The sequence below is a fragment of the Tursiops truncatus genome, chromosome 20 (genome assembly GCF_011762595.2).
Source record: "Tursiops truncatus isolate mTurTru1 chromosome 20, mTurTru1.mat.Y, whole genome shotgun sequence".
NCBI classification, from domain to species: Eukaryota; Metazoa; Chordata; class Mammalia; order Artiodactyla; family Delphinidae; genus Tursiops; species Tursiops truncatus.
Window position 1 is genome coordinate 39,438,208 of NC_047053.1, and position 19,378 is coordinate 39,457,585.

A 19,378-nucleotide genomic window follows, 5' to 3' on the forward strand; every position below is an offset into this window, starting at 1 on the left:
CGCGGGCGCGCGCGTGCGTTGCTGACTCAGCGGCGATTCCTGAGATCACTGGTGGAGGGTTCCAGGTTGGCCCCCAGTGACTGGCGTGTGGGACCCTTTGAAGATCGGCTCTGTGTCCGGGACTTCCCTGGATCCTGGCCCCTGGAAGCCGTGGTTCTTGGTCTCAGCCGCCGGAGACTCCGAGAAGGAAGGCTAGCCGGAGCTGGGCGCGGCGGGACAGGGCGGGGACGACAGGCCAGCGCCTCCCTGGAGACATCCCCGCCACGCTCCGCCCCTCTTGCCCTGGGTCCCCAGACTCCAGGCTGGAGTGGTCGGGGCAGCTTGGCTGACCGGATATTAAACTGCGAGAGTTGTCGCACGTGGACACCCTCCTGCCTGTCGTGACTGTGTAAAACAAAGACCAGGAATCAATGTCTTTAGAGACCATCCCAGCCTTGCCCTCGCCCCAGATGAGAGTGGCCTGCGCTGAGACTTCCTAGGGATGGAAACACCACACCATATACTCTCTTCCCTATCTGGATCCCAGGCCTTTGCCTGCAGGGAAGTTCTTTCCCTTGTCTAACCTCTCTCCGGCAGGCTCAGTACATTCCCTCTGAGCCCGTCCCCAAGGAAGACGGAGAATGGCTGTCACCCCACCCCCACCCCGCCCGTGCTAACCACTCTTTGGAAATTTGCAAATTGGAATTCTCTCCTTGGATTTTCTCCAAGGTGAAAAACTGCGACTCAACTTTTCAAATAACTTTTTCTCTCCACCAGCGAACCTTAGAGGGGACTGTAGAGTGGTAACCGAATCCAACCCAAAACGGGAATCTCCTGGCCCCGTTCCTACCCCCACACCAGGCATAGGCACACACACAGTCCCCGACAGCCTCAGCCGGAACATTCCAGAGGCCGGGAACTCGGTACTTGCTAAGGCAGCCATTACTGGATAGCACTCTGGTTGTTAGAAAGCTCTTTCTTACACTATTTCAGGAGGAACGCTCGCCCCTCGTCGCCTGGCAGCTTCCCCACCTCACCTCTGTTGGCAGAGACCGGGTTAAGGTGGAGGGGGTGTCAGTGCCTAAAGCCTTAGCAGGCTCAGCAGCCCCTCACCCCCACCCAGGCTCTCAGCGCCTTCCACTCAGAGCCAAGCGCGGCGGAGTGCGAAGGGGCGGGGCCGTGGGGGACCCACCAGCTCTGCCCTGCTGCAAATCACTTCCAAGCCGGTGAGTCAAAAATAGTAACAGTTGTTGTGTTGCCCCTCATTTCCATGTTGTCAGTTTAATGTGCCGAAGTACAGAAGCAATTCCTGATGTCCCTACCTCTTTCTCAGTGTCCCCCACCTACTCCCTCTTCCCGCTACCCTCCCTGGAATCATTTCCTCAGCCCGCCCCCCTCCTCTTGATTCGCAGCCCTAGTAGTCCCAGAAGGAGATACTGTTGGTCTCCGTGGGAGCCGAGCAGGAAGAAAGGCGGGGCCGGAGGGGGCAGCGGCCGCGGTGGTGAGGCCCTGGACTACAGCCTCGACCCCGTAGCAGCCTCCGCAGGTCCTGGCGGAAGCGCAGGCCCAGAAAGGCGTAGAGCACGGGGTTGAGACCGCAGCGGGCGAGGGCCAAGCCCCCGGTCACCAGCAGTGCCAGATCCTTGCGCTTGCTGGCGGGGCAGCTCCGCTCGCGGGCCGCCAGGAGGTCGGCAGTATCCAATAGCAGGGCGAGACTGTAGGGCAGCTGCAGCACCACGAAGGCAGCCACCAGGGCCACCACGACGCGCAGCGCGCGCCGGCGCTCGGGCCCCCTGGTGGCCAGCAGCGTGCGGCCCAGGAGCGCGTAGCAGGCCGCCATGACGCCCAGCGGCAGCGCGAAGCCCAGGACCACCTGCGCCACGGCGCTCACCCCCTTCACCGTCTGCGTGAGGCCCTCGGGGAAAATGAGACGGCAGCGCCGCTGGCCTTCTCGCTGCCCGTCCTGGCTGAAAAGGAGAGCAGGCAGCGCCAGGAGCAGCGACAACAACCACACGATGACTGAGACCAAGTGTGCACGGCCCGGCACCGGGGGCCTCGGTCCAGCTGGGAGGGCCCGCGCGATGGCCACATAGCGGTCGGCGCTGATACAGGCCAGGAAGAGGAAACCGGCGTGGAAGGAGGCCGAATAGAGGCCCGAGATGGCGCGGCAGGTGACACTTCCCAGACTCCAGCCCTGCAGAGCCCCGGCTGCAGCAAAGGGCAGGGTCAGGGCCAGCAGAAGGTCGGCCAGGGCCAGCTGGAGCAGGTGGGCGGAGGTGGGCGAGCGGGCAGCGCGTCGCGCCGCCAGGTGCGTGGCCAGGACCAGGCCATTGCCAGCCAGACCCAGCGCAGCCACCGTCAGGGAGACACTGGGTTGGAAGGCCCGACTGAAGGCCTGGACATCGGCCTTGTAGCAGAGTTCTGGCAGCGGCTCAGCCGAGTATGCCTCCTCATCGTCCCCGGAGTAGGGGCCCCAGGAGACCTGGGAAGGCCAAAATGAGAAGAGAGACCTTATGAGGCATGCCTCCACCACACACCTCCCCCTCCCGCACATGCATTCCAAGCTGGGGGCTCCTGTGTGACCAGGTACAATGGTACAGTACCCGGGGAGAAGACATAAACTCTTCTCCACACTCTTCTTAGCACACCCTCAGACAGGCCTTGGCTTCCCTTGCACCCCTCCTGCCTCTACATCCAGCTTCCTCGGTGACCTTGACTGAATCACTTGCTCTTTCTGGCTCTCCAGTTGCCTAATACATAATGTCGAGATTAGAAATCCTGACCAGCCCACCCGGCAGGGTTGTTTGAAATAAGGAAGATAATGAATGTGAAGCATCTGTGCTCTCCATAGGCCAAGTGTCTGTATTGTTAATAAATCTTAGCGCTTCAGTTCTTCTGCAGCGCCCTCTCCTGGAAGAACATCCACATGCAGACTTTGCCTGAGACCTGGTCCCTGGACTCCATGCTTGGCCTGAAGAGGTTTTCTATGTCTCCTTTCCCTTCTCCCCTTCTCACCCCCACCTCTTAGCCTCCAGTACAGGTGCACTGAACTACTCTTGACAAGGGGGTCGTAAGGGTTGGAGCTCAGGTTTTCTGAGCTCAGTTGGGACCTTAGATCTCTAGGTTCAGCTCATCCTCCCTCTGAACCCCAGTCCCGTCCCCGAACCCCAGCGTCTCATTACCAGCCCGATCTATCTGGAGGGCCCCTGGTCCCAGAGGGCTCCAGGCATCCTAGGTAGGTCACAGCATGGCAGAGGCCTGGTGCTAGGTAGAGAATCCCGTCCCTTCACCTTACCCTCCCTCTCTGTAACCATTACCCCCCTGCCCCCACTCCCACCTGCTTTGCGGGCTCAGTCCCCATCTCTGGCTACTCGGGTTTCTGAGGTAAAGCCACTGGGTACAGAAGTTAAACTAGTGGGACAGGAAGGAAGGGGCGGGGAGAAGGGCCAGGAGGGCGGTGGGGATTAGGGTCTGTGGGCCGTCTTTACCTAACTTTCCTATTCTACGTCCTAAAAAGTAATTTCTCCTTACCATGCCAGTAGAAAAAGAACGGGTTTGCAGCCACCTGTGTGATCTCAGGTAGGTTTTCTGACCTCTCTGAGCCTCAGGTTTTTCATCTGCGAAGTGGAGTGAGGTAAAAATGCAGAATTCACAGGGTGCTGAGGGTGCCTAGTACGGGTTCCTGGAGCATAATTTGCTGTCAGAAAATGTTAGATTCTTTTACTTACTCTTCTCCCCATCTCCAAGCACCCTCCCCTTCCATCTCCCTTTTCTTGGATTTTTTCAGGACCCCCTAACCGTCCCTAGCCTCCCTTCCCCCATCCCTGCGGCCACAGTCCCTGTCGGCCTCGGGTTATTCAGGGTATTTCCCGGCGACGGGAGGCTCTCTACCCCCGCCCATTCGCAGTAGGGCTGAGGCGCGCGCTTGCGCGGGGTCCGGGAAAGCGGCGCGTGCCAGGAGAGAGAGGCTGGGGGAGGGGGGAGGTGAGAAGAGAGAGGGTGGAAGGAGAGGCGAGAACAGCGGAGAACCAGGAACAGCACAGAGAGAGACAAGGGAGAAAGGTTGGGGGGAGAGAGGAAAGAGGGAGGGGTGGGTAAGGGGTCGAGAGAGAGCCATCCGCTGCGAACCCCAGGAGGAAAGCCCGAGCTGGAACTGGAGCCCTAGCCGGAGACGGGCACTGGGAGGCGGCCGCCGGGATCCGTCAGCCCTGCATGATGCGTCTCCGGCTCTTCTGCATCTTGCTCGCCGCGGTCTCGGGAGCCCGGGGCTGGGGCTACTGTGAGTGCGGGGCTCGCAGGCAGGCGGGGTTGGGCCTGGGAGTCTAAGGTCTGCAGGGCGGGTCCCGGACCGCATTGCGGCTGGGTGGTCGCGGGTCCCTTCCCGGCCGGCGCGCGCTCGTGCGCTTTCATCCTTTCCTGCCTCTCCCCGGCGCTCCGCAATGCAGCTCCGAGGCTGGCGCGCGCGCCCGGCGATGGGGCTGGGCTCAGAGCTGAAGATAGAGCCGGCCCGGGCGAGGATTGGGGACTGGGATCCAAGCGGGAGCTAGTGCCTGGGTTTGAGGGTTGGGAATAAGGGTGGTGCCAGTGACCCCGCTAGGGTTAAGGTTTTGCCAGGGGCTGGGGCTGGGCTTGGAGCTGGCCCAGGGACCAGAGTTTGGGGCTGAGGCTGGGGCTGGATTTTGGGGTTGGGATCCATGCAGTATTTGGTGACCCTTTATGATGCTAAGGTTGCACGTGGAACTGGTGATGGTGCTTGGACCGGCTGGGGTTGGGACCAAGGCCTGGATTTGGGGTTGGTGCAGGTCTGTGGGCGCTGCTGACTGGGATTGAGGCTAAGGCTGGGGCTGGATTGGTGTCTTGGGGTGACTCAGGTTCTAAAAGATGCTGAGGTTTGGGATTGTGTTTGTGGGTGTACTGATCCCCAGCTGGTACTAGGCAGGGTCTGGCCTACAGGTTCTTCCAGAAGAAGAAGGCAGCCTCCCCGAAGTGTGCAGCTGTTGCTGCAGACCAGGTTGAGTGGATGGTTTAAGTTAGTGCTGGGTCTGCAATGGGGGAGACCAGGTTGAGTAGATGGTTTAAGTTAGGGCTGGGTCTGCAATGGGGGAGAGAGAAGAAAGAGCTCCGGTTGCTCTGCGTGCTGGGCCTTTGGGAAGACTGGGAGGGGCCACCCTGATCAACATGTCTGTTCCCCCAACCCAGACGGCTGTGACGAGGAGCTGGTTGGGCCCCTGTATGCACGCTCCCTGGGTGCCTCCTCCTACTATGGGCTCTTCACCGCACCCCGTTTTGCCCGGCTGCACGGTGAGCGTGGTGGCGCCCCACGGTGGGGTGGGGGACTCTGGAGGGCTGGAGGTGAATGGGGAGCCAGTGGTGAAAGGCCTTGCCCCTTCTATAGGCATAAGCGGATGGTCTCCCCGGATTGGAGACCCAAATCCCTGGCTCCAGATCGACCTAATGAAGAAGCACCGGATCCGGGCTGTGGCCACGCAGGGCTCCTTTAACTCTTGGGACTGGGTCACACATTACATGCTGCTCTATGGCGACCGAGTGGACAGCTGGACACCGTTCTATCAGCGAGGGCACAACGCGGTACTCCAGGCTCCCTGCGCACACACTTGGGGAACCTTTTCAGCTCTGTGACCTGGGCTGGGCCGGGCACAATCTTGGGGGAGGGGCAGCAGGCAGTGGTGAGGGCACAGATGAGGAGCAGTGACTTCCTCCCCAGGGACTCAGTCCAGAGGGACTGTCGGCTCCCCATGTGTGCAAGATATTCCCAGTGACAGGGTTTAACATACTTCAGAGTAAAATCTGGGAGAGCTTCATGAAGGTGGTGACATCTGAGTTGACCTTTGAGGATATAATGGGACGCTCTAGGCTAGGGAAACTGTGTTTGTGTAAAGCCATGAAGGCAGGGGAGATAAGGAGTGTTTGCCTTCCAGAAGTTGAGATTGGCTAGATGCGACAACCGTGGACTGGGAGGCTGTGGAGAAACAAGCAGGGGGTGGGGACGTGGTCACTCCTCTTCCCTTGCCCCTCAGACCTTCTTCGGTAACGTGAACGAGTCGGCGGTGGTTCGCCACGACCTGCACTACCACTTCACGGCGCGCTACATCCGCATCGTGCCCTTGGCTTGGAACCCGCGCGGCAAGATCGGCCTGAGGCTCGGCCTCTACGGCTGCCCTTACAGTAAGGGTGTGAGGTCGTGGGCGGGGTGGGGGTGGTGCCCGGGAGACAAAGAGTCTCCCCGGTCCCCAACCCACCTAGTGCCCCTCGCGCAGAGTCCGACGTGCTCTATTTCGATGGCGATGATGCCATCTCGTACCGCTTCCCGCGAGGGGTCAGCCGGAGTCTGTGGGACGTGTTCGCCTTCAGCTTCAAGACCGAAGAGAAGGACGGGCTCCTGTTGCACGCCGAGGGCGCCCAGGGCGACTACGTGACACTCGAGCTGCAGGGGGCGCACTTGCTGCTGCACATGAGCCTGGGTGAGCTCAGAGATCCCGGCGCAAAGCCTGAGGGTCTCCTCCCACGTCTCTTGTTGCACCTCCTCCGCGAAGCCGCACCCCACTCCTTATCCTTCCCTTCCTTAGTGTTTGGACCAACCCACCTTTTTCGTGTAAAATTTGGTGCTAGCAAAACACTGGACTCGGGATCAGGAGAAGCGGATTCCAGTCTCAGCTCTACCACCTACCAGCGGGACAAGCACTTCCCCAGTCTGTTTCCTCATTGTAAAAACGTTGTATATACATATACACACACGCCTAAAGCGTTATTATTTTGCATCTCAATCGCTTTTCATAACATCCACATAATGAGGTAGAAGCAACTATCGTGCCTCAAGTTTTACTGATAGGAAAACAGAGGCTCAGAGAGGTTGAATGGCTTACTCTAAGTCCATACTGGCCAATGGCCAGTGCTCCATCCCAGGCTGAGGGTGGTCCAATCTCTGTATGCCCACCCTCCCTGGCTGCCCTGGGCGCTGGGCAGTCCCTCCTCTGTGCTGCCGGCTGCTGCTCTGCCTGGGGACTAGCTAGGCAGTAGGGCTCGCTTGGGTTTTCCAGGTTCCAGGTCTGACCCCGCCCCACCCTACCCTCAGGCAGCAGCCCCATCCAGCCAAGGCCCGGTCACACAACCGTGAGCGCCGGTGGCGTCCTCAATGACCAGCACTGGCATTACGTACGCGTGGACCGATTTGGCCGCGAAGCAAATCTCACCCTGGACGGCTACGAGCAGCGCTTTGTGCTCAATGGCGACTTCGAGAGACTGAACCTGGACACCGAGGTGAGCGGAGAGGGGAGGAGCCATTTGGTTAAGTGGGATGCTGGGTGGGCCGGTGGGGGACAGCACTTTTCTCTACCAGAGGTAAGACTCTGCTTTCGGGTGTCTGAATATGCTAGCAGCTCTTGGCAAACTCCCAGAAAGGCCTGGGTTTTTGTTGTTGCTGCTGCTATTAGCACGCAGATTCCCGGACTCCACCCCAGAACTACTGAGATGGAGTCTGGAAATCTGGATTTGGGGGATCGGACAGGATGAGAAAATTGCCCCCTTCAGGCCCTGATCTGCAGATAAAGAATCCCAGACAGGTTCATTGACTTACCTAAGGGCATGCAGCCAATTTGTGGTGGAGTCAGGGCTAGAACCCAAGCCTGGGGAGGCCCAGCGAGCTTCCAGCTTCAATACCGATACTGGGGCACTGTGTGTCTCAAGTCTTATAAAACTCAATCTGCCTGGAGCGTGGGACAGTGTACGGCGGGGGTGGGGGTGGGGAGCGTGAGAAAGGCGTGCGCGCTGCCGCACTTGTCGGCTCCGTGGGAAAACTTCTGGAAACTTCACCATTGATCCTGATGGGAGTGGCCCCCTGAAGCCATTTGTAGTGTACTCACGCCTCACTCCGCCCCGCAGATGTTCATCGGGGGTCTGGTGGGCGCCGCGCAGAAGAACCTTGCCTATCGGCATAATTTCCGCGGCTGCATGGAAAACGTAATCTTCAACCGAGTCAACATCGCGGACCTGGCCGTGCGGCGCCATTCACGGATCACCTTCGAGGCCAGTGGGCTGGGGGATCTGGGAGGACTGGGGCGTCAAAGCCGCTTGGAACCGAGAGGTGGAGTGGGAAGAGATATTGCGAATCATGTAAAAGCCGAGGAGCCCCCTCCCCAGCGGGATGCTCAAGTGGGGGTGATGGTGTCATCACTGCCTCACAGGAAGTGCGAAAGGCCAGCTCCCAACCCCCCAGTTAAAAGCTGTGGCGCGGTCTAAGCATCTCCTCAATTATAACTGAGGAAAGTAAGGTGTAGCGACCCTGAGTGGCTCCACCAGGGGTCACGGAGCTGCGCAGGGGCTGAGGAGGGACTTGAACCCAGGGCTGTTTCGGTGTGTGGGTGTGGGTGCTCCCCCCACCCGAACTCAGGAGCGTAATCAGGCACTGCTGCCGGGAAGCAGGCGGGAAATGGCCTCTCCACGCTGGAAGGAAGGGAAGGAGCGGTCGCCCCTGGAGACGATGTAGATCAGGATAGAGTCCTGCAGGCCGACTTGGTGGCTGGAGACCTCCTCCACAGCTGGACATGTTTCTGGGGGAGTTGGGGAGGTGCACCCAGGGAACCTCACTCCTCACAGAGGTGGGGCGGGGCATCGGCTCGGGTGCTGACAGACCCTCACTTTCGTCCCTAGGGTAAGGTGGCATTCCGTTGCCTGGACCCGGTTCCTCACCCCATCAACTTTGGAGGCCCTCACAACTTCGTGCAAGTGCCTGGCTTCCCTCGCCGAGGCCGCCTCGCAGTCTCTTTTCGCTTCCGTACCTGGGATCTCACCGGGCTGCTACTTTTCTCCCGCCTGGGGGATGGGCTGGGCCACGTGGAGCTGATGCTCAGTGAAGGGCAGGTCAATGTGTCCATCGTGCAGACGGGCCGAAAGAAACTTCAGTTTGCTGCTGGTGAGGGGTGGAGGGAAGGGGGAGGCACAGGGAGGCCAGGGAAGGGCAAAGAGCAGAGGAGTTTGTAGGCCTGGACTGAAGCCTTTGCACACCGGAGAGGGGTGAGGGAGTGAGGGGAGGGAGCAGGGCAGGAGGTCCCAGGGCCCTGGGAAAAGGTGGGAGTGGATGGAGGCTGCTGGGAGTTGGAGGGCGGGGCAGATCTGAGGAGCTAAGGAGAAGCAGGAAGGCGAGAATCCTGGTACTCTCCAGTTCCGGAGGGTCTCTGGAGGTGTCATTCAGTTATGACTTTTGCGTCAGCCACTGGGGTTCCACACAGTGAAGAGAGACATTCAGAGATGTCACCACTCAGGTTGATAAGTGTAAAAATGGGAGGCACATAGGCTACTGTTAGGACACAGAGTGGGGTTGCTGCCTCTTCTAGAACGTGGTGCCCCCCTCCCCCCCCACACCATCCTCCTGTCCTGTCCAGGGTTCCGCCTGAATGATGGCTTTTGGCACGAGGTGAATTTTGTGGCACAGGAAAACCATGCAGTCATCAGCATTGATGATGTGGAGGGGGCAGAGGTCAGGGTCTCATACCCACTGCTGATCCGAACAGGAACCTCATACTTCTTTGGAGGTAAGCAGAGGCCGACCTGGCTAGACCCCTGTCTCTGGGTGGGAAGGCCCCATCTAAGTCCACCCAGACAGGGCTACATGGAGAGTTTTGTAGCAGTTAATCCCTCTTGTCCCTCTGGGGCCTTGGGGACTGGAAGGTCACTGTCATTGTCTACTAGCCCCTTTCCTTCCTTCATGTCTGGCTCTCCCTTGGCATCTCCCTGGGGGAGGGTCGCTGGAGTCTCCCCTGGGGAGGGCCTCACAGGGGTGGTTGCTCCAGGTTGTCCCAAGCCAGCCAGTCGATCGGGCTGCCACTCCAACCAGACGGCGTTCCATGGCTGCATGGAGCTGCTCAAGGTGGATGGTCAACTGGTCAACCTGACTCTGGTGGAGGGCCGGCGGCTTGGATACTATGCTGAGGTCCTCTTTGACACATGTGGCATCACTGATAGGTATCCAGAAGCCCCTCTCCCTACAAGAGGTGACCCCTCCAAAGCCCTCTTCCATGGTCTCCCAATGATGGGAATGGCCTTTCTCAATGATCTCCCTTCTCCTGGTCCCAGCTCCAAAGTCTCCTACCTGGGGATGATTCCTCCTTGACCTCTCACCTTCTATTTCTTCCCTTAAAGTGACACATGCTCAGAATGGAAATGAAGCATCTGTTTTTGGTCCTCGAGGGTTTTATTTGGGGGGTGGGGGAAGAAAGGCATTATTTATTCCTTTGGGGAAGGGGAAACAGTATAGTACTTGAGCCCTGAGGCCTGCCTAATGCCCCAGCATTTAAGCTTGGTAGGTGGAGTATGTTTCGCACTGGGTTTTGGTGCTCCCGGGAGCTGGGAGTGAAGCTTGTAAGCATCAGACTGTACGCTCAAGCTCCCCGTAAGGCTCCTTCCCTCGGTGCTGACCCCTCACCTAGGTGCAGCCCTAATATGTGTGAGCATGACGGACGCTGCTACCAGTCTTGGGATGACTTCATCTGCTATTGTGAACTGACAGGCTACAAGGGGGAGACCTGCCACCAACGTAAGCCAGCTTGGGTACGGGGGAGAGTCAGAGGCAGGGGAGGTCAGGAGGTTTCTGGCAATCCTGAGGCCGCTAGAGATGGTAGGCCTGGCCCTCCTAGCCCCCTGGCCCTATAACTGCCTCTTCCCCACCTCACCACCGACCAGCTTTGTATAAGGAATCCTGTGAGGCTTATCGGCTCAGTGGGAAAACTTCCGGCAACTTCACCATTGATCCTGATGGGAGTGGCCCCCTGAAGCCATTTGTAGTGTACTGTGATATCCGAGGTAAGTGGCTCTGACGGGTGGTGGAGGGGCAGCTGATGAGGCAATGTGGGAGTGTGGGGGAAATGGAAGGATGGAAGGGTGGACAGGGGCCAGTGAGATTAAATGGTGGTGGGGGTAAAGGAGGACAGAAGGGGGAAGGGGACACTCAGGGATTTGTAATCTAGCCTTGCAGGTAGATTCCAGCTTCCTGATCCATTCCAGCTGTCTCATCTCCGGCCTATGACGTTGGGGGCCTAGAGCTGGGCTGAAATGGAGCTGCTGGCCACGTTTCTTGTCTCTGGATTGCAGTAGTGGTGCTGGGGGCGGGGCAGGGACATGGGTAGGGAAGGCCCGTCTCCAGCCACAGCTCTGTCTCATCCCCCTCCCCCAGAGAACCGGGCCTGGACAGTTGTGAGGCATGACAGGCTGTGGACAACTCGGGTGACAGGTTCTAGCATGGAGCGGCCATTCCTCGGGGCCGTCCAGTACTGGAATGCATCCTGGGAGGAAGTCAGTGCCCTGGCCAATGCTTCCCAGCACTGTGAACAGTGGATTGAGTTCTCCTGCTACAACTCCCGGCTGCTCAACACTGCAGGTTAGGGGGGGTGGGGGTGGGGAGGGCAAGAGCTGGAGGAGAGACCGGTGGGGTCTGGGAGAAGAGGATTAGAGGGTTCAAGGGAGCCCTGGGCTACAGGATTCAAGAAAGGGTCTGGGCTGGTTGGAAGGGTGAGAGAGGAGCCCAGAGGCTAATGGAGGGCAGGGCCTGGAGACTGCCTGCACCTCTTCCCCAGGAGGCTACCCCTATAGCTTCTGGATCGGCCGCAATGAGGAGCAGCACTTCTACTGGGGTGGCTCGCAGCCCGGCATTCAGCGCTGTGCCTGTGGTCTGGACCGGAGCTGTGTGGACCCCGCTCTGCACTGTAACTGTGACGCCGACCAGCCCCAGTGGTAAGGGGGGCAAAGGGCCAGGGCTTTCAGGACGCCAGGGACCCCTGAGCGGCACAGGCTGAGCCACCACATCCTGTCCCCACAGGAGGACCGACAAGGGCCTGCTGACTTTTGTGGACCATTTGCCTGTCACTCAGGTGGTGGTGGGGGACACGAACCGTTCCAATTCTGAGGCCCAGTTCTTCCTGAGACCTCTGCGCTGCTATGGTGATCGTGAGTGACAGACCCTTTTTGTGTACCCTCCCAGGGTCAGCTCTCCAGTCTCCAAAATCTAGGCTACCTGATCCACTGGGGGTCTCTAGGACACACTGCCAGACACCCCAGCTCCTGGTGTGATATGCCCACACCTGTGTTGTTCCTCGGCACCTTCCTCTCTTTCATTACACGCCTTAAGTTTCCCTGGGGACCCCTAGTTGTCCCCTTTTGCCCTGTCTCCCCCCGACCTGAGGCTGCCTCACTCTTCTCCCCTCCTACCTCGCTGACAAGGCCTTCCTCCATCTGGTTTTGTAGGAAATTCCTGGAACACCATCGCCTTCCACACTGGGGCTGCACTGCGCTTTCCCCCAATCCAGGCCAACCACAGCCTTGATGTCTCCTTCTACTTCAGGACCTCGGCTCCCTCAGGAGTCTTCCTAGAGAATGCAGGGGGCCCTTACTGCCAGTGGCGCCGACCTTACGTGCGGGTGGAACTCAACAGTGAGCAGGCAGACGTTGCCGGGGGATGAAGATCCCTGGGGAGGTGTGGGGTGGGTGGAGGCTGGGACAAGTGACAAGGGGTAAGATGCCCCTCTGCGAGGCAGCATGGAAAGGGCTTCAGATGGCGCTGGCTTCTACACCCAGCTCTTTTTTTTATATATATAAATTTATTTATTATTTATTTATTTATTTTTGGCTGCGTTGGGTCTTCGTTGCTGTGCGGGCTTTCTCTAGTTGCAGAGAGCGGGGGCTACTCTTCGTTGTGGTGCGCAGGCTTCTCATTGCGGTGGCTTCTCGTTGCAGAGCACGGGCTCTAGGCGTGTGGGCTTCAGTAGTTGTGGCTCGCGGGCTCTAGAGCACAGGCTCAGTGGTTATGGTTGCACGGGCTTAGTTGCTTCGCGGCATGTGGGATCTTCCCGGACCAGGGATCGAACCCGCGTCCCCTGCATTGGTAGGCGGACTCTCAACCGCTGCGCCACCAGGGAAGTCCCCCAGCTCTGTCTTGACAGCTGGCTTCGTGACCCCGAGCGCCCACTTAGCCTCTCTGGGCCTTAGGTCCCTGACTTGTAAGGAAGCTGGACTCCTGGTGTGTGGGGGTCTTCTACCTGATGAGCTATGCTTCTAACCTGAGAAGTGGGGCTGGGAAGCTGGCTCCAGGGATCTGGGAATTTGAGAGAGACCAGGGGTATGAGGGTTTTTTTCTTTTTTTATACATTTATTTATTTATTTATTTTTGGCTGCATTGGGTCTTCGTTGCTGCGAGTGGGCTTTCTCTAGTTGCGGCGAGCGGGGGCTGCTCTTCTTTGCGGTGCGTGGGCTTCTCATTGTGGGGGCTTCTCTTTGCTGTGGAGCACGGGCTCTAGGAGTGCGGGCTTCAGTAGTTGTGGCACGTGGGCTCAGTAGTTGTGGCGCGCAGGCTCAGTAGTTGTGGCACACGGGCTTAGTTGCTCCATGGCATGTGGGGTCTTCCCGTACCAGGGCTTGAACCCGTGTGCCCTGCATTGGCAGGCGGATTCTTAACCACTGCGCCACCAGGGAAGTCCAGGGTATGAGGTTTTAAGCAGTTTATGGGTTTTGTCCCAGGCTGTAGACAGATTGGAGGGACATTCAAGGAGCTCCAAAGGGTGAAGAAGAGGGGTTGTATCAGGTGAACCTGTGAGGGATCTTGGAGGTCTGAGTCCTCTCCCCCTAACCCCCAACGTTGTCCAGCATCCCGGGATGTGGTCTTCGCCTTCGACGTGGGGAATGGGGATGAGAACCTGACAGTGCACTCCGATGACTTTGAGTTCAACGATGACGAGTGGCACCTGGTCCGGGCTGAAATCAATGTAAAGCAGGCCCGGCTCCGCGTGGATCACCGGCCTTGGGTGGTGCGGCCGATGCCCCTGCAGACCTACATCTGGCTGGAGTACGACCAGCCCCTCTATGTTGGTGAGCAGCAACCCAGAGGCAGGTCTGAAGCCTCTGACACCTTCCCCCGCTCTCAAGGCCACTCTCCTTGTTTCCAGGAACCCTGTGTCTTAGGTCCCGATCCCCTCGACCTCAGAGTGAGCCAAAGGCCCACCTTTCCTCTCCAGTCCCTGGCATCTATTCTGTTCTTCTAGCCCCCTTGGCTCCCTTCCGAACCCCAATGCTTATCCCTGTCTCTGGCTCTACACCCATTTCTTGACCTGCCCACCTTCCCCAGGATCTGCGGAGCTTAAGAGGCGGCCCTTCGTGGGTTGCTTGAGGGCTATGCGTCTGAACGGAGTGACTCTGAACCTGGAGGGCCGTGCCAATGCCTCTGAGGGAACCTCACCCAACTGCACGGGCCACTGCGCCCACCCCCGGTTCCCCTGTTTCCATGGAGGCCGCTGCGTGGAGCGCTACAGCTACTACACCTGTGACTGTGACCTCACGGCTTTTGACGGGCCATATTGCAACCACGGTTAGTGCTGCTGGTTGTGGGAGGACAGGGAGCCATAATGGGATGTAGGGAGGGCAGGAAAGGAAGGAGGGCACAAAGTCAGCATCGGGGAAAACTGTGGTCGTCCTGGGCTCCTGCGCTCTGAGCTGGGGCAGTCAGGCAGTTGAAGATGTTGGGTGACTCCAAAGGCATAAAGTGGGGCAAGGAAGGGATGGTACAGCTAGCTGGCACGAAAAAGATCAAAAGCAACAAGCAAATAACTTCCCCATCTTCCCACTGTCACCAAGGGAACACAGGTCACCCCACTTGCAAGCATATCCCCCCAGGCTGCACGACGCCCTCCTATGCCATTTCCTATTGGACAATCGCTTCACTCCTAAAACATGTCTACAACCTGGTCCTTGGTTAAGGCAAGCCTTGACATTCACCATAGCAAGATTCTGCACATATACCCAGACTGCAGCCTCCCTAAGGCTGGTCTAGGGGGATGAGTGAGCAGGGAGGTCACTGGTGGGAGAAGTCTGGTGAGGTAGGGAGATACAGGGACTAAGGGACTGACAGAAGGCCTTTGGTTTTGGTTCGGAAGCGTGAGTAGTGGCAGGTGTACCAGATGGGCTTATGGTATCTCGATTCTAATCTTGACTGTCCACTTACTGTGCATCCCTAGGCAAGGAGCTACCCATTTCTGAGCCTCGCTTTCCCCAGCTGTAAAACGCGGGGGTTGGATTAGATGATCGTTTACATTTCCCATGATATTACGATTCCATTCCGTGATACAGGGGTGCCAGAGGACCTAAAAGCGAATGGAGACGGGTTGTGGTGGTGGCTGAGACTGGGAACACGTGCCAGAGGGTGTGTGTGGATGACATACACAGCGTCTGAATGTGGGAACAGGGGCCCTGACCTCACTCCCTCTGCCTTCAGACATTGGCGGTTTCTTTGAGCCGGGCACCTGGATGCGCTATAACCTCCAGTCAGCGCTGCGCTCCGCAGCCCGCGAGTTCTCCCACATGCTGAGCCGGCCAGTGCCGGGCTACGAGCCCGGCTACGTCCCCGGCTACGACACTCCCGGCTACGCGCCCGGCTACCATGGCCCTGGGTACCGCCTGCCTGACTACCCGCGGCCTGGCCGGCCGGTGCCGGGCTACCGTGGACCCGTCTATAATGTCACTGGAGAGGAGGTGTCTTTCAGCTTCAGCACCCACTCCGCCCCCGCCGTCCTGCTCTACGTCAGCTCCTTTGTGCGTGACTACATGGCTGTGCTCATCAAGGAAGACGGTAAGCCCCCCGAGGCTCTCGCTCTCCATTCCAGCTGTCTCTGGGTGCCCTCCATTCTCGTAACTATCGATTGACCAATACAAGGACTCAGGTGCTCTTACAAGATGGCGGCTTTGGGAGCTGAGAGGAGACCCCCCTCTTCCTCCTCCCCACCCTACAGGGACCCTGCAGCTGCGCTATCAGCTGGGCACCAGTCCCTACGTGTACCAACTAACCACCCGCCCCGTGACTGACGGCCAGCCCCACAGCGTCAACCTCACCCGGGTCTACCGCAACCTCTTCATCCAGGTGCGTGCAGGGGGAGGGGGACAAGGGAGGCGGGCCGGTTCAGACCACAACCTCGCCATCTAGGTTGCGGCAGTGGGAAATGCCAAACGTTTAGCATTTGTAGAGCACGTTCCAGTTTACAGAGGACGTTCATGTGTGTAATCTCACGGGACCTCACAACCTCTCTGTGAGGTGGTTCAGGTAGGCAGCTCTTCTTCTTGTCTTCGTTTGACAAATCACTAAAGGGGCTCAGACGGTAAAGTGGGGTCCCCAAAGTCAAACCACCGTAAGCTGCGAAGACAGGGCTCAAAACCAGCTTGCTGGGTTTTTAATACCAAATCCTATGTCTGGGTCCTGGGGTTCCCCACCTGGGACCGAGCTAGGACTCACCACCAACTGGGAGAGGAGAGTTCCAGCCCGGCCTGGGCTACGTCTGCCCCCGGTTCTCCCTCCCTCATCTCCTTTCCCCTCCCCACTCAGGTGGACTACTTCCCCCTGACAGAGCAGAAGTTCTCACTGTTGGTGGACAGCCAGCTGGACTCACCCAAGGCCTTGTATCTGGGGCGCGTCATGGGTAAGCTGGGGCTGAGAGGGCGTTCTGGGTAAGGAGCTGTGGGTGAAGTCCCTGGAGCCCGGAGGGGAGTGAAGGACGGGGAGTGGCATTGAAGGTGCTGATAAGGAGTGGGAACCTAGCGATGGTGAGAGGGGGCAGTGCTATTGGTGGTCCAAGCCCGTTTCTTTCTGGGCTGCCCCTCCCTCAGAGACGGGAGTGATTGACCCGGAGATCCAGCGCTACAACACGCCAGGTTTCTCGGGCTGCCTGTCTGGTGTCCGATTCAACAATGTGGCCCCCCTCAAGAGCCACTTCCGAACGCCTCGACCCATGACCTCGGAGCTGGCTGAGGCCCTTCGCGTTCAGGGAGAACTGTCTGAGTCTAACTGCGGGGCCATGCCACGTCTCGTCTCAGAGGTGCCACCTGAGCTGGACCCCTGGTATCTGCCCCCAGGTACATCCCTGGGACACAATAAAAGAAGGGAAGAGAGGGACAACAGGGAAAGGAAATGATTCTTAACCTGGAGGCGGCTTCTCCTACCTGGTGCTTTCTCTTTTTCAGACTTCCCGTACTACCACGATGACGGATGGGTTGCCGTACTTTTGGGCTGTGAGTAGCACAGTCACTACCCTGACCTCCTCATTCTACCCTCTGGCTGTCAGCGTTGCCTCCCTGCCCCGTATCCTCAGGGCTGAGGGGTGGTGAAGGCACTAGGTGCATGGTGGCGCCCAGAAGGATGAGACAGGCTATGCTGAAGGTAGCTGATAATCAGGTTGGAGATTTTTAAATGTCTGAGGATGCTATAGACTTTTAATTGAAATGAAATATCAAAATGGGGCTGAGCTTCTACAGTGATGTGCCCATCAATGCCTGATCCCATATACCATCTCTTCTCAGTGGTAGTCCATTGCTGGGCACATCTGACTTTATGACCTTGTGGATCAGATAATCTCCACTTCCTGACGAGCAGCTTAAGTCACATGCTTATCTGCTGGGTCATGGTCATTATGTTCCACCAAAGTCAGGTGTTCAGTATCTAAAAGGTCCCAGAATTAGGCAGGAACTGTTTATTAAAAGGAGCTTCACTGCACTATAAAAAGGTACATTTTATGGTACGTAAACTATATCTCAATAAAACTGTTATAAGAAAATTAAAAAATAAAATGAGGCTAAAGCTAAGGGATGAGGAAATGGGGGTCAGTAACATCCAGAGGGACGAGAAACTGGGGTAAGTGCCAGGGATGTGGAAAGAGAATGTTACAAACAGAAGACGGCAGGGGATGAGCCAGGAATTTAGACCTACCAGACACTTAAGAATGGCTTGATGTGGCCATACAGCTGACACTCTTGTACACGTATGCTTTAGGCCAAAAGCATACATGTGTGTATGTATATAGGTGAAACCCCAAAGATCTGCCCTGAATTGTTCCTTTTTTTCTCTTTCAGTTTTGGTGGCCTTCTTGCTGCTGGGGTTGGTGGGAATGTTGGTGCTCTTCTATCTGCAAAATCATCGCTACAAGGGCTCCTACCACACCAATGAGCCCAAGGCCACTCACGATTACCACCCTGGCAGCAAACCTCCCCTACCTACTTCAGGCCCGGCCCAAGCCCCAGACCCGGCCCCAACACCAGCTTCTACCCAAGTTCCAGCCCCAGCCCCTGGCCCCCGGGACCAAAACCTACCCCAGATCCTGGAGGAGTCTAGGTCCGAATGAATCAGGAGAAGGGCTTCAGGGACCAAGTCCATCTCCTCCAAATTCCCCAATCCCTGCCTCTGCCCCACCCGTCAGGGACATTTGGCTCCTCTTAGCTGGCTCTGCTCACCCAGAGGCTTTCCCTCCTGCCAAGTGTGGTGGGCAGAGCCACAGATGGGACCAAAGGGAGTGGCTGCGCCGCACTGCCTAAACCAATGCCCTGCCCGTCCCCATTCCCCAGGCTCCTGGTGGTTTGCCTGCCCCAGAGAAGCCTCATGGGGTTAAGACAGGCCCTTCCTGCCATCCCTGTCCCAGCTGCTGCCGGGGATTAACAACAGAGTGCAGGGGAGATTAACTGCCTCCCTTCAAATATTCAATCTCAGCAGGGACAGATGTGTGGGATTGCAGGGATGCACGGGGTATGGGGGGAGGCGGCTGCTGAATCATACCCCCCAGCCTCCCCCCTCCCCTGCAGAACATCTTCCATTGGCTTCCACTCAGTTGGGGATCAGGGAGGGCTTCGCTGATGTCTCCCACCCCCGTTTTTTGTTTTTTACAGAGACCGAGAGGCCTCAGTTTAGCACCTTAGTACCTCCACTGCTTTACATGCTTTAGCCAAAGCCATAAAAAACTTGCAATGTAGAGAGAATAACGCAGACACGCTGACTAGCCAGCCCTCCACTCTTCCTCCCTCTTCCAAGATATGCAGTCGCCTTGGTGCCCGTCCAAAGGCTTGGCCCCCCTCTCCAATGCATGAGGAGCCCTCTTTCCTCCGCTCAGAGATGCTGCTTCGTTCGCCCCGGAGGTCATATTCTTTATATATATTTTTTGTTGCAAAGTCTCTCTCTAGAGAAACTCTATATATTGCTCTAATTTTTTAAATTATCAGTTTATATATAAAAGAAAAAATCAATCGACTGTCCTGTCCTGTGCTGTGCCCATGGTCTGTAGTGTGCTTCTCCTGTGTTGGAAGTCTCATGAGGTCTGCCGGTCATTCACCCAAGCTTGATCCGGCCTCCACTCTGAAGCTGTGCTCTCAGACTTGGAGCTGTTCTAATAAAGCAGAGTGACAGAGCCTAAGTCTGTGTGTGGTAGCTGGCGGCGTGGTTAGGGCACAGTGGGATGATTTTAAGGCGGCTAATCTGACGGCTCCAGAAACTCTATGGGGAGCACTCAAAATCCTTGCATCACCTACTGGAAGCCTGCTTGCTTCTTGCCAACGCCCTACCCCAGATCTCCCCCAACCCCAGATCTCCGTGGAC

General features: G+C 57.6%; 3 protein-coding genes across 3 annotated transcripts in view; 1 reads left to right on the forward strand and 2 right to left on the reverse strand.

Moving 5' to 3' along the window:
• Positions 1 to 662: 662 nt before the first annotated feature.
• On the reverse strand, positions 663 to 4,128 carry CCR10 (C-C motif chemokine receptor 10). The gene is made up of 2 exons (XM_033848288.2): positions 3,511 to 4,128; positions 663 to 2,461 (listed from the first exon to the last, which is right to left on the reverse strand). Exons 1-2 carry the CDS (start codon positions 3,511 to 3,513, stop codon positions 1,394 to 1,396), a joined length of 1,071 nt encoding a protein of 356 aa, XP_033704179.1. The 5' UTR covers positions 3,514 to 4,128; the 3' UTR covers positions 663 to 1,393.
• Positions 4,125 to 18,137, forward strand: CNTNAP1 (contactin associated protein 1). The gene is made up of 24 exons (XM_033848276.2): positions 4,125 to 4,258; positions 5,179 to 5,280; positions 5,375 to 5,568; positions 6,018 to 6,165; positions 6,258 to 6,461; positions 7,073 to 7,257; positions 7,879 to 8,022; positions 8,647 to 8,908; positions 9,378 to 9,527; positions 9,786 to 9,957; positions 10,422 to 10,528; positions 10,675 to 10,794; positions 11,165 to 11,368; positions 11,565 to 11,721; positions 11,807 to 11,934; positions 12,232 to 12,417; positions 13,627 to 13,848; positions 14,105 to 14,344; positions 15,248 to 15,601; positions 15,762 to 15,889; positions 16,349 to 16,442; positions 16,630 to 16,875; positions 16,984 to 17,031; positions 17,869 to 18,137. Exons 1-24 carry the CDS (start codon positions 4,192 to 4,194, stop codon positions 18,135 to 18,137), a joined length of 4,131 nt encoding a protein of 1,376 aa, XP_033704167.1. The 5' UTR covers positions 4,125 to 4,191.
• The window catches only part of EZH1 (enhancer of zeste 1 polycomb repressive complex 2 subunit), a 38,045-nt gene continuing 31,778 nt past the window's right edge, over positions 13,112 to 19,378 (reverse strand). The window contains exon 20 of the mRNA XM_073798152.1: positions 13,112 to 19,169. Within this exon, the coding sequence (XP_073654253.1) occupies positions 19,112 to 19,169 (58 nt within the window). The 3' untranslated portion in view covers positions 13,112 to 19,111. The remainder of the gene's footprint in view (positions 19,170 to 19,378) is intronic.